The following is a 13,723-nucleotide window of genomic DNA, read 5'->3' as shown; positions in this document are numbered from 1 at the left end:
CCTCGTTCATCCGTTTTAACACAGTGAAAGATTTCATTCCATTAGTACCTACAAGGGCCTTGGTACCTACATTACATTCAACAAAACTTTGACTTCACCGCCTACCCACGATCGGGATCGAAAATATCGCGAAATCGAGGTATCGCCAGCGTCGATAGAAAACTGCCGAACGAAATTTGTCGTGGCAGGCAGTCGAAAATGGTGGATTGGAAACAATCCTGGAGAAAGTTTGTGTTATTAATGAAATGTGATGACTTTAAGTGTTAATCTAATGCGTGTTAAAAGCCGTGCTAAGGTATATTGACCCAATTATGACGGGCTTATGCTAGATACTTGTAAGCTTTAGGTACCTTTGATTAAAAAAATAATTAAATGCTGTCGAACTTCGAAGGAAGTCATTGACGCTTATCGTGTATAAAATGATTGAAGTGACTGCGAAGTTAGTTCGCGGCCCTCTCTATTTAGCCGGAGAAACTGTTGAGTGCAGGATCACATTTCATCATCCCGTTCTTCCTTCTCATTCGAAATCTCAAAGTAATACGTAAGTATGTGATATGCAACTATTACTTCAGCCCAGTCCAGTGTCAGCAAGTAGTAACTCGTCACATGGTATCGTTTTTCAGTGATGCATTCGAAAATTTAGCTTGGGCAAGTGCTCAAATACATTGTCAGTGTTTGGTTAACGAAGCTAAAGTCAGATACCCTGAGTACGGAGCTGTTACCGCCGAGCAAATATCAACTTCAAACACTGGTAAGCGCTGAATAATTTTTAAGGATATCCGACGCATTTAAACTATGCATTCATTTTCTATTAGTGTTGCATCTTTATTTTCTGTTTCTTTTATTTTTCTGCCACCATTTGTAAGATTAAAGGTTGTTGAAGCCAAACATAGAATGCTTTCTTCCAGATACATCTTTTGCTCCATGTCGTGGCGATCGGGGTCATGTTGTTTTTTCGACTAAACCGGTGATATTGTTTTGTGACCTAAGATTGACACCTGGAGAGAGCAAAACATGTAAGATACACTTCTGTTTATGATTTTCACATTCTGTTGATGTTCATTTTTTCCTTTATTGTTTTTAGTAGGGATGCTGTTACTCATTGTAATCTTTCATTACTTTGGCAGTTGTTTTCAAGGAAAAGCTTCCCAACGAAGCGCCACCATCATACCGAGGTCTGTCTGTTAAATACTCCTACAAAATAACAGTTGGAACACAAAGGGTGAATTCTGCAATCAAATTACTGAAGGTGCCACTGCGTGTGTTGGTAGTTACTGGTAAGTATCTCCTATAGGAGTTATATTTTTACTAAACTGAAACTAAGACATTAAAAGTAAGTAGTTTAACGGGAATCATGCAAAATGTGAATGATCAGGTGGTTAAAATGAATAGATAATACAGGGTTCATACTGGTTAGGGGAGTAAAAATTGTGACTGAAAGTCAGGGAAATTAGATTATGGTCAGGAAAAACCTCCTGAAAAAAAGACAAAAATCATCGTTGAATGCATGGAGATTTTTTGTATTCAAGCAGTGAGCTGGATATTTTGTCACCATACTGTCTGGGCAGCACAGATTAGGGCTGACTTGGCCCTACTTGACTTTATTTCACAGAACACATTTTCATCCAGATCTGTAGGACTTAATCCATAAACTCAATGTAGTACAATGGAAAGCCATGCATTTCTTCAAGAACTACTTGGAGATAAGTCTGGGAGCTGCTAGGACCTCATTATTTTTCTTGGTCAGACATAAGATAAAAGAAGAAAGATATTTGGCTAATTGATAGGTATTGTGGCATCCAACCCCTGGCTCGCCTGGATTTCTAAATAGAACCGGGGAGAGATGTCTCACAAAAGCAAAAAAAATATATAAATCTGCGTGGATCCCTCCCGCATGGGACCTACGGGACAAAACTGTCACTCTCTTCGTACAATTTGCAGAAAATAAAAATATTCCCCTTCTTTGGAGATAATTGCGGGTGGGGGGTTCCCGATTCGACCTGATGGGTAACATTGGGACGCTTATGCCCTCTTCCACAACGTATTTAAGGAAAAGAAAAATGACCGGGGCAAAAGGAATGGTGAGGGATTTTTTTTTAAGATAACCGGTGAAGGAGTTAAAACACAAAACAGTTACTCAAAACTTTCAGCAAAACAAAATATAATTCAAACCATAAAACTGCACGTAACAAACAAAAAAAGAAACCCTCTTATGAACTAGTGACGTATGAGTTGGTGAAAACAATTTATGACTCATCAATGATAAAACACAGCAATATAAATTGATTTTCAAGATGAAATAATTGAAATGGCAAACAATAACAACAAAATACAGTTCGGTTGTGGACACGTAATAAATGATACACTTTTTTAATTATTTCTTGATAGGGGAGGTAAATGAAAGTCCATCCCATTGAGTGTTATTTTGACTTCGGTGATTAATTTCACTTCACTGAGTAACTGATGCGTTTCGTGACTCTCTGTCTTGAAACTGGGCAGGTGGATGTGGGACACAGGTTTGGATGCTGAGTGAGAAAATTATAAAACAGATCTGGGTAGTATTTACAGATTTGCAGAAGGTTTTTGTGTCGGATGTGGTTGTTCAGTGCTGGTATGGATTCAAGAGTAATTTTTGGCAGTTGAACAATATGGACAATTGGTATGGGAGGCTTTTGCAGAATCATGACGATGGTGTCTTTAATGCACTGATAGTGTGGATCATTGATTAGAGAAACTCAATAATTATGAACCACTTAGTTCCAGTACATTCACATTGGAAGATGTGCATAGTTTTTGTAGATTCCTGTGTTCCTCAAAGGCCATGTGGTATTAACATTGGTCTAAGTTTGTGGCTATTGTGCAACCATCAATATCCCTACTCATTCCGTACTCTTTTGAGTTCTGAGCAAGCATAGTTTCTTAAGGATTTTTGATGCACTTGCTATGGAAATAAAGCTTCTAGATAGTGGCTATGAAACTATAATTTTTCTCTATTTTTATACTTTTGTAGGAGTATCTGATGTATCATTGTGTGCTGACAATGATGACCTTGCACCCAGTAGCCCTTTCATTGAATCCAAGCCAAAAGAGAGCCCTTTGGAAATTGCAATGCAACTTCTTCAGGTATGCAGACTTTTCAGTTATTGATTTTTCTCTTTGAACCATGATTGCATTTTTTTAGTCACTATGGAAAACTATTCTTCTATTTAGAATATCACTGCCAGGAGGTATCCATACTATTTCAACATTACCAACAGCAAGGGAAATGTTGTGAGGTTTTGCATCTTTAAACTTGCTTACAAACTAGGTGAAGATATTGTGGGGACATTTGACTTTTCTGAAGCAACGATCCCTTGTGTTCAGGTCAGTAGTTATTCTTTCATTTGCTGTATTTATGTTGTTTTTTATGTTTCATCTTATGGTTATAGGTATTCTTTGAATTAAATTGATACGCACAGAAATGTATTTATGGCCAGTAGCACAGTATTTTTATCAACTTAGTGATTTGTATTCATGAAGGTATCATTTTTTGGAAATTATCACATTGTACTTATTTACTAATACTTCTTCTGGACTTTTTATTGGGAGTATTATTTTATCTTAAATGTTCAAATTTTACATGGATTACTTTGAGTAGTTATTTATAAACCTACAGCAGTCAGCCAAGTGCTGCTTTCTCCTGAGCTTTGATCTGTGGCATTGGGCTGTCATTGTATGTATTTTCATCATTTTGTGGACTTCTCTTCTATTGCTTGTGTGTGGTTAAAGTTCAGTACATATATCCTAACGAGTATTAGAGGCTTCCTTGGATTTGATTTGATTGGATTTGATGTACTTGTAAAATCAGTTAGAAAGTAGTTTGATGGCAACCTCATGCTTGAAAACGTCTCTCATGTAAGGACAAATTCCCTGACAAAAATACTGTGCAATGTGCATTGGGAAAAATTCATTTCAGGATAGTTCTCTGACATCTCTCAAAGTAATTAATGCACTTCAATAGTAATATTAAAAGTCATTCAATTATATATTATGTATCTTTCATATTCTGTAAAAAATTAAGAGGCCTGTTTTATCTTGTATCAAAAGTAGGTAATTGGGTCATTGACTCCTTGTATACCTGTCATGCATTTCTTACTCCAAGTAATGAACTCACACCATCATTACCTATATAAAATTAACCTATGATTTAGGTCAGCTGATATGTATATGTCTTGCCATTCAAATATGATGTGCTTTTTATTTGATCTACTTTTAATTAATCTCACTCCCACTTGTCATTGCTTAACTTACAGTTTCTTTATCAGTTTTCAGTTACCCTTCAAAGTGAGGAAGAAATAGAAGCAGGCTGCCAGAAAATAACTCAGAAGTCCCCATCAGTTGTTTCCTACAATAAATGTCATGAGTTTTGTATAAGCTTGAAGTATACTCAACTTGTGCTTCCAATTCCACTTCATGTTACTCCAGACTTCACTTCTGATGTTGGTAAGAATATTTGTACTTTAAATTTCTGGTATTATGTTAATTTTATATGACAGTAATGATGTGGGAGTTTCATTTCATAGTATTAAATGTATCTATAGGTTTTACTTCCTTTAATAGGTTTGAGAATTTTTAAAGCTACAGACTCTTAATGAATTTTGTTACAATAGGGTGGTTTCCTATTTTTTTATTGCCTAAATTGATAGATTATTACTCCTGGAGTATATATTTCACGTTTTTAGATTTATAATGACCATATCTATTTTTTACGATTAAATGAAAAATAAAAATTTTCAAGCGCGCGAAATTTGACGGCTTAGTATGAATGCTGGGAAAAGCCCGTGTGACGTAATTCTGGTTCTGGCTGCCACTGTGTTAGGCCACCTTGGTGGGAGGCTATGAGCGCCTCTACTATGCAGGCTGCTAGCAGGTAGCAGAGTACCCTGCTAGAAGGTAGCGCGTGGCTTAAATAAGGATTATTAATACCCAATCAAACGAAGGAAACTTTCCGACCATATGCAATTTTGATAGGTGATTACTAAGAGATGTTTCCCCGAGCTCTGTGCCTCATGCATGCATTGGTATTCTCAGACGATGTAAAACTCCTGACTACTCGTATCCCATCTAGGCCCCTGTGACGTCACGTGGAGTGGCATTTTATGGGTGCCAATTTGGCCTTTTTCAAATGAGGTTAAAATTGACTATTAACATTCGTCTAAACTGGGATTTCTAAAACAAATAATTTGTATGTTATGAATACACTAATGGTGGATAACGAATCACAATCAATGCCTCTCATTTTCTTTGATGATGGAAACTACCCTATTCTCAAGATCTGTTGCTCTGTTCCAAACCAGGTCTGCTCATACCTATTCTAGGTATTGGTGATGTCTGATGATATGTGGAATCATTGGAAGCAAGTTCTCATGTTAGAATCACAAAGGGTCAGTTTTATAATGTCTAGTTAATGACAACCATGTAACTTTTCACTGTGGTTACCTTTACTTGACAGTGAAATCCTCGAATTACAAATAATGTAGTCAAGAATAAGAGATTAGATTTTCATTCCCACCAAAATTCTAATCTGATACAGTGAAACCTGTCTTAAGCGGAATCTCTCGGGCCCTTCACTTTTTTCCGGATAAGACAGTATTCCACTTAACTCAGGGTCTGACAATTCAAAAAAGACAATACAAAGTCATATCACGTCTATTGCATGCGTTGCCTAAAAGGTTGGTTTGACTCAAATTCTACACGTAGACGAAATTATAATGAAATAATAAAAGAACAGCATCGCATTATTTTTAAATTGTTTATTTGAAGTAATCAGTCATTTTTGTCTGTCTTTCCTTTTTTCCTGTAGAATACAATTTTCTGCGTTGCCAATGGTCCAATGCAAGATGTTATACAAATCAGTGTTACCTTTGGTGAGACTGCATTCTTCGAATTCTTTTAATGAGACCAACATTTCTATGTACGATTTTGTATTTTCTTCACATATTCTTGTTTTTGGAATCTTCTTTGTTTTTGGAATTTTTTTTGCAATTCCGCTTTACCGAGAAACGCGTGCCCGGGAATCGATTCCGTTTCCGCGTTTGACAGTTTCCGTTTAACAGAGGGCACCAATGCACGTAAAACCCCATTATGACCGCCAGGACCATCAAAATTTTCCGGACAATACAGGTTTCCGCTAAGCTCAGGTTCCGCTAAAGGCAGGTTTCACTGTATAATGAAACTGGGTTTAAACTGTTGGTTTATGAATTTTTTATGTGGAATTAAAAAAGGCATCAATAAGAATGCATGACCAATTGGGTTGGATTTTAGCATGGACGTCAACCTTTTTGCTCACAACTTTTTTCAAAATTTGTATACATAAGTACATACTATGTCTTTCAGTTAGCTTTTAATGTATCATTCGCCTCAGATTTATGGCTAGATTAGTTCTGGTCAATGCACAAACCAATTGGGAATGCAAAGGTCTGAAACACCTTTTCTCCTACAAGTTAATCAGGAGTGTAAAGTTTTAAGTTTTTGAGAGGACTATGGTGCGAGTGAAACCTATGAACTCGATTGTGATGCTAATGGTATATCATGGCAGGGCCTAATGTCATTAGATACAGAAATTATGATTTGGAACCTCCCAATCAAAATCCATCCAACAATGGATGCTAATATTTCTCAAGTTTTCCTTGGGATTTTGAAGCCATATTAATAAGTATTCTCATTAGCATCTTTATAGATCTTCTGCTTTTTTCAATTTTCAAATGGGCTTCTACATTATATGTACTTCCAGCTGTTGTAATTGCTGCTTGAAAATGATTAGTTTAAATTTTAACTGAGGAAAGATAATAAAATACTGAAGGCTATAAGATAGTGGTAGAGAGTAGTTCATAAATGAAGTACTAATAAGGGAACTTACTTTATGTTTTCAGTGTCCTTGAAGTGGAGATTGCATTTTGAATTTGTGACTACGTCACAGCCAAACATCTCTGAAACAGTAACAGATGACTCAACCAATGGTACAGTATGGCAAGGGCCATCGTCATTAGATATCGAAACTATGATTTGGAACCTACCAATCAAAATCTATCCAACAATGCCTGCTAATATTTCTCAAGTTTTCCAATCTCAAAGCAAATGCAGTATTGTCATTTGATACATATTCCTTTAGGTTATGGACCAAATATATTGTGATATTAATACTGGGAAAAGTTTTTGCTCTCAAATCTTCCATCCTTCAATTCATTGATCCATAATTAATTTGTAAGGTAATTGTTAATAATTTAATTATTTACTGTTTATTGTGTACATACTCCAATAAAAATATTTTATGATAGCTATAAATTTTTAAAACACCTGGATTCGGAGGAAAGACTGGTATAAATTGACATCTTCAGTAATAGCCGATGGTAGTTTTTGATTCTCATAACTTCTTCAAACATGTTCTGCTATAATTTGTGTGAGACAGAAGTGCTGAAACACTGTCCCAATCAATTACTGGTATATATCATTAATCAGTATCATTCTGGGTTAACCTGTCTCTCCTGAGAAATTTTCATTATTTCGAAGCTTGATTTTGGGTTTAATATTGCCTGAAATGTAAAACTGGTATTGAAATAATGAATGGTATAAATTCAGCCACGTCAGGCATGAATTCAGGGGAGTATTTTATATTCATATTGATATTTTGTACTTGAATATTTGATATTTTAAATGCCGACTGATACCTGACATAAAAAAATTCTAAGAATTCCACATTGGTATTGACAGGAAAAATGACTAAAGCTTCACTCACTAACTGCTTTGAGATCAGGTGAAGGTTTCTTTGGACAAATGAACTGACGACTTGACAGACCCTTAGATATTGAGGTTATCTGCTATGTAAGCAAATTTACTATCCATACAAGTAGTATAAAAAGCAAGTATATTGTGAGGTAGTGCTGGTCCACCCTTAGGGAATGTAGGCCATTGAAATTATTTTAGATTCAATCTTTATTAAGTTAAATTTGTTGAAGTTCATTTTGTGATGAATATTACAAACTTTCACCCTATTTACTTCTAAACTAGTTTCAATGCTTTGGCATCATTTTCTAAAGGGTTTTAATCCTCTCTCGAGTAAGATGCTCTGGTAGCCCCCATTTTGATCTCCGGGAGGGTGCTACCAGAGTACTTCAGTCTACATCTACATCTACATAATACCCCGCAAGCCGCCTAAAAGGCGTGTGGCAGGGGGTGTTAGGACACCAGCCGTTTACAGCTATAAAAAAAAAAAAAGTAGTGCTCTAACGAGGTTGGGACAAGCGTTTATTAAAGTCCTTTATTGTTCGGGGGAAAAACGAATTCTTATATCTATCCGTTCGGCTAAAAATCTCTCTTAATTTATCGCTTCTGTCGGACCTGGAAATATAGTGTGGCTCTAAGATTATGTTCTCTGTGTCGCTCTTAAATATATCCATTCTTAATTGTTCAAGCAATCTAAGCCTAGCGCGCAGCCTCCGAGTCTCCAACGGCTCCCAGCCTAATTCGCTTAACATCTGGGTAACACTGTCAGTACGCCCGTAGCGGTTTTTGACGAAACGCGCAGCCTTCCTTTGTATCTTATTCAGCTCGCGGATTAAGTCTTTCTGCACTGGATCCCATACACTCGCTGCATATTCAAGGTGCGGTCGGACGAGAGCGAAATAGCACCTTTCTTTTACTTTCTCATCCGAAAATCTTCCCACAATACGCTTGACGAATCCTAATTTCTTCAGGGCTATGCCGCAAATATTCTTTATATGAGTTCCCCACGTGAGGTTCGAGGTTATCGTAACTCCCAGGTACTTCACTTCGTCTGTTGCCTTTATGTTAATGCCATCCACTGCATAAACATTGTTAGTGTTGGACGAATTCCGCAAAAAATGTACCGCCATGCATTTGCTCAGATTAAGTTCGAGTCCCCACTCTTGACTCCACAAATGAACGTTGTTTAGGTCAGATGATAGAATTTCATAGTCAGAGTGATCACTAATTTCGCGATAGATGACAGCGTCGTCAGCAAATAAACGTATTTTACTGCTAATGCGGGAGCACAGATCGTTAATGTATATAATGAACAACAGGGGGCCGATTACGCTTCCTTGTGGAACACCTGATGTAACTTTTACAACATCAGAGCTAATTCCGTCAAGAACTACTTTTTGTTTACGATCTCTGAGGAAGTCGCGTATCCAGTTTACAACTGTTTCGTTTAATCCGCATGACTGTAATTTGTATAAAAGTTTGTTGTGAGGTACAGTGTCGAAAGCTTTCTTAAAATATAGAAATAGTGCGTCAACTTGTCTTTTCGATTCACCAGATTTTATAACGTCGTGAAGAAAGAGCGCGAGCTGTGTTTCGCAGGATCTATTTTTTCGGAATCCGTGCTGACAGTCATGGAGGAAGTTACGTCTGTCCAAGAAAGTCATGATATTACTAACAACGATATGTTCAAGTATCTTGCCTATAATTGATGTTAGGGAAATTGGACGGTAGTTGCCTGGGTCATTTCTGTTTCCCTTTTTGAAAATGGGTGTAACACTTGCAATTTTCCAGTCGGGCGGTAACTTCCCTTCGGAGTCAGATGTGAGAAACCTGTTAAGGGAGGACCTTTGAAATTATTAACTAAGCTGTACAGGGACTGAAGAGAACAGTAAAGCCTGAATCACACGATCATTTTTTTTTCGTCGCGAAAGTGATCACTATCGAGATCATTTTCCCGTCGCGAAAAGCAATAGCTCTTGTGATCATTTTTCTAAATCACACGGTCCCTCCCGCCGTCGCTTTTCACATCATTTCCAATATCACAGCTCGTTGTCATAGGATCCACATCACGAAATTATATAGCGTGTTTGTTTATTTATGTCGTTCCCACAATTGTCAAACGTTGCGCTGCAATCGCTCCATAGGGGAATGCGTTCCGATTGGCTGATATGGGGTTTTAGTGACGGTTTTAGCGACGGAAAAAGCGACCGGACGAGTGATGAAAAATAGCGATGGGAATCCTCATCACGATCGCGAAAAACAATTGCCGGCGACGATAATTTTGTTCAGTGATCGCGATAGTGATCACTTCCGCGATGGAAAAAAATGATCGTGTGATTCAGGCTTAAGGGTGGTGATTGTAAGGTGGTTAGGCATACCGCTGTGCTGTGTGGGTCGCATTGTTGCAGGATAAGCTAAGAGTTATCATAGATTGAAGAGGTAAGCCACAAATATTACAGCTGCTCGGGACTCCCATTGGGACGTTTATTGATGGGAAAAGAAAATCTGACTGCAAAAACATAAAATATGTCCATAATATAAGTCACTTGCAAGACTAATAGAATCACTCACTGATGGATATGAATTCCCTACCACTTCCAGAAGAGCTAGAGAGGTGAAATTTTAAATGGTGGTGTGAAACTAAAACTTAATTTGAGAAATATTCTGGAAATCCCAACTTTCTGCACCCTTCCCCTTGAAAAATAAATTCAAAATAGTGGAATTCCTGTTGTTCCTAACACACACTCGGTCAATAGCTTCCAACACCTAGTGTTACTGGTGGGTCCTATCCAAGTCAATGCTAATTATTTGGATAGGGTTGCTTTGTTTAATGTGCTTCCTATATACATTAATCCCTGGAATCCTGAGATACAAGTCTTCCAAACTGATCTTTCCAAACATACAATAAGTGTATGCAGTCTAGTGACAAAATTATGAATATATTTTCCTACAGCTCCCAATTGTACTACAGATTCGGAATTTTGCATAGTAACTGCCAACCGGATTTGCTTCTTGGGAAAATATTGCACACCCTAATATTCCCCCTCCTTCCCCTAAAGAGTATTCAACATGCGTTCATTATGGTATTCCCATGCATACCTAAGCTTGATGGCCTCTCATGCCAAAATTTCATGCGGTATGTAAATCAATATAGACATGAACCATGTGAGTGATGTGGTCTGCAATGGGAAAATCCCCACAACACCTTAATAGGGATTTTGCTGAGAAGACTTTTGGTGTCATCACCCCTAGTGTTTCCTTCAAATTGGGAGTTGGATGTGATTTAGGAATTTCAACAATATCCTGGAATGGGCGAAGGACCTCTCTTTGTAGGAGAATAATTGAAATTTTAAACTATTAAAATGCAGATTGCGTCGAAATATTACAAATATTTCCCACAAATAAAACAAGTGATGGTCTCTACTACTCAACTTGTATCAGATATTGAAATTTCCTTGAGTTTTACATTGAGAATGAGTAAGCACATAATTTTATTTTTTATCAAGGTTATCCTTCAGTTATTTTAGAAACCTTAATGTTCACGGCTTTAAAAAAGCAAACCTGGACTTGTAAGAGCTGAACTAAATGAAATTAGTGGTTCACTTCTGGTTTTACCCAAGTGATTCTTCTCCAAATACGGTCCACCATTTTTATAGAAGTGAAGTATATTTATTTTTGAGAGTTCAGCTAACTTGGCACCCAAACCCCAAATTGAGATATGTACTTAATACCAAGTGAAATACAGAAATGGAATTTACTTCATAAGGGAGAGAAGGGTAAGGACACATAAGGACAAATCAAGGTAGCTAGATTTAGGCTTTTGCAATATGTACATGATTATGCAAAATAAACTTTTTCTTTCATATGAAGCATGATTTATGAGAAACCCATGACGAGCCAAATCCGTCCCTTTTCAGAGGACCCGAGCTATTAAGGGATGGACCCAAAACACCGGGTGGGCCCCCATCCATCTGGGCCACATGTACTAAAAGTTTTATTTTATATTTCCTGTCGTTTATTTTATTGCCTTCATTGTCTTCTTGATCACACCAGAAATATGGGCCTTTAAAAAAATTAATTTCACACACCACCGAAAACAGCACTTTGGCCTTTACATCGGGGTTGATAACATTTAACAATCACAAACATCCATGCCCTGGATAAGGGTAACTTACCCAGGCGGGACTCGAACCCGCGACCTTCGGTTTGGCAGGCGAGGACTTTACCCTGCCGCCACCTTTGATCCTCTTTCTATGATGATTTTCAAGAATGTTGACCAATCTGCGGTAAAGTCCCCTCATGAAATAGTCTTCATGTATACATTTACCTATCTTAGATGAAAGGGGAAATGACACACTATTATAAAATCCTCAGTGCCTGTACTTAAATAAATACATGAAGAATCTCTTGTCTTTGGATTATGTTATTCGGGTTTGTTACATGTATGCATTTGCATAAATTTAACAAATCATTGAAAGCTACGCAATGGTGTAAGGTGAGCTACGTGAAACTTACTAGTGATTTAGTAACTCACAGCCTAGCATGTTCCCACCACTCCTTGACCTCATTAAATATCATAAAGATGGCACCAGTGCAAAAACTTGGCCATGGCACAGTAGGGATATTTATATCCCTACCCTGTGGCCAAACAAGTGGAAACAATTCCTTAGTAACAAGTGGCTTTCTTCAGATAAAACATAGTCAAGAATATTCAAATGTAGAAGTTCCTTCATAAGAGAATTGAGTAACCGTCACAACTGTCCATACCTCACTGTACGCAGAGGAAAGAGAGACTATTACTTAAGAAACACAGATATAAGCAGAACAGTGTATGGAATCACAATGCAGAACATTCATTTTTCTACAGGTATTACAGACAGGTAAATCAACTCTTAAAGAAAAGAACAACTCCCAGTATAATTTCAAATATTTACTACAACCCAATTATTATGATGAACAGTGTGCACAAATGCTCTTATCATTTGCTATTGTACCTTCAAATTTATATTACAACAGATGGTCGATGGAAGCTTTAAATATGCTAATAATGTACAGCTTACAATTTAAAATCCTAAAAGATAAAATAAAAAAGAGCTATAATAACATCATAGTGAGAGGTATCTTTGCAAGGTGACAAAGTCAATCGTTCATTTCATGGGCGGTGGACCACCGTACTGAAATAAAAATAAGACATACATTAATGAAAGTTAAACGACACAAGAAATATCAAAGATCCATTAAATTAAATGAGAACAACAGAAATATTTTATATGATGCTTACATTAATGTATTCAATTTCTAAATCTGAGAGGGGTTGCCGTTGATATTTTTTTGGCAGCTGCCAATCCTCAAGAATGGGCTTCGGTGGTGCAGTTAACCGAGCTTTCGCTGGATCGGAGGGAGACGGAGCGGCCTGAGTTGCTCTTAAATCTAAAATTAAAAAAGTTTAACAAGGAATGGTATCATCAATGGACCGCACAAGTGAATCAGGCTCACAAACTGCCAAAAAAGCTGGATGCTCAATAAACTGACGTTAGAAACACTTTCACGCAAACCAATCTTGTTGACGTTTCAGCCCATGATTCGCATTTTTATGTAAATAAAAAATATTCAAACATGGATGAGGCTGTGTATCAAAAACAGGTAATAATAAAATATCAACAAGATATTTCCTTACCATTTCCTGTGATTCCTCCTTTCCGAAATTTAATCATGGGAATATGAGGTTTCACAGTCTGAAATGTGAAGGACGACGAATAGAAGGTGCGTATAATCACCGCTGGACGCATCTTCAAGAAATAAATTCACAGAAAATAAGAACTTGCGGTTTCGTCTGTCCCAAACAGCTGATAATTACTTACCAACCAGGCCCGAACAGTTGCCATCGCGGCCATATTTAATACAGGCCCTCTATATTCAGCAAATTATTTAAAAAATAATACTTTTGGTTTCTATTAACTAT

The 13,723-nt window shown here is 37.2% G+C and overlaps 2 protein-coding genes across 4 annotated transcripts; one reads left to right on the top strand and one right to left on the bottom strand.

The window, feature by feature from the left end:
• Window positions 1-168: 168 nt before the first annotated feature.
• LOC124165668 (RAB6A-GEF complex partner protein 2) lies at window positions 169-7,315 on the top strand. Of its 2 annotated transcripts, none has more exons than XM_046543149.1 (8): window positions 169-541; window positions 624-751; window positions 909-1,016; window positions 1,128-1,277; window positions 3,011-3,123; window positions 3,211-3,363; window positions 4,305-4,482; window positions 6,912-7,315. In XM_046543149.1, the coding sequence occupies exons 1-8, from the start codon at window positions 420-422 to the stop codon at window positions 7,133-7,135; spliced, it is 1,176 nt and encodes a 391-aa protein (XP_046399105.1). In that variant the 5' UTR covers window positions 169-419; the 3' UTR covers window positions 7,136-7,315. The 2 variants fall into 2 exon arrangements, with proteins under 2 accessions (XP_046399105.1, XP_046399104.1); XM_046543148.1 differs by having other exon boundaries at window positions 894-1,016.
• Window positions 7,316-12,676: 5,361 nt separating this feature from the next.
• Window positions 12,677-13,723, bottom strand: LOC124165791 (28S ribosomal protein S36, mitochondrial). 2 transcript variants are annotated; one of them, XM_046543292.1, is made up of 4 exons: window positions 13,623-13,723; window positions 13,439-13,550; window positions 13,043-13,191; window positions 12,677-12,935 (listed from the first exon to the last, which is right to left on the bottom strand). In XM_046543292.1, the coding sequence occupies exons 1-4, from the start codon at window positions 13,653-13,655 to the stop codon at window positions 12,909-12,911; spliced, it is 321 nt and encodes a 106-aa protein (XP_046399248.1). In that variant the 5' UTR covers window positions 13,656-13,723; the 3' UTR covers window positions 12,677-12,908. The 2 variants fall into 2 exon arrangements, with proteins under 2 accessions (XP_046399248.1, XP_046399249.1); XM_046543293.1 differs by having other exon boundaries at window positions 13,439-13,496; window positions 13,623-13,676.

This window comes from Ischnura elegans, chromosome 9, assembly GCF_921293095.1.
Source record: "Ischnura elegans chromosome 9, ioIscEleg1.1, whole genome shotgun sequence".
Taxonomy (NCBI): Eukaryota; Metazoa; Arthropoda; class Insecta; order Odonata; family Coenagrionidae; genus Ischnura; species Ischnura elegans.
This window is presented reverse-complemented; position numbering and strand designations above follow the sequence as displayed.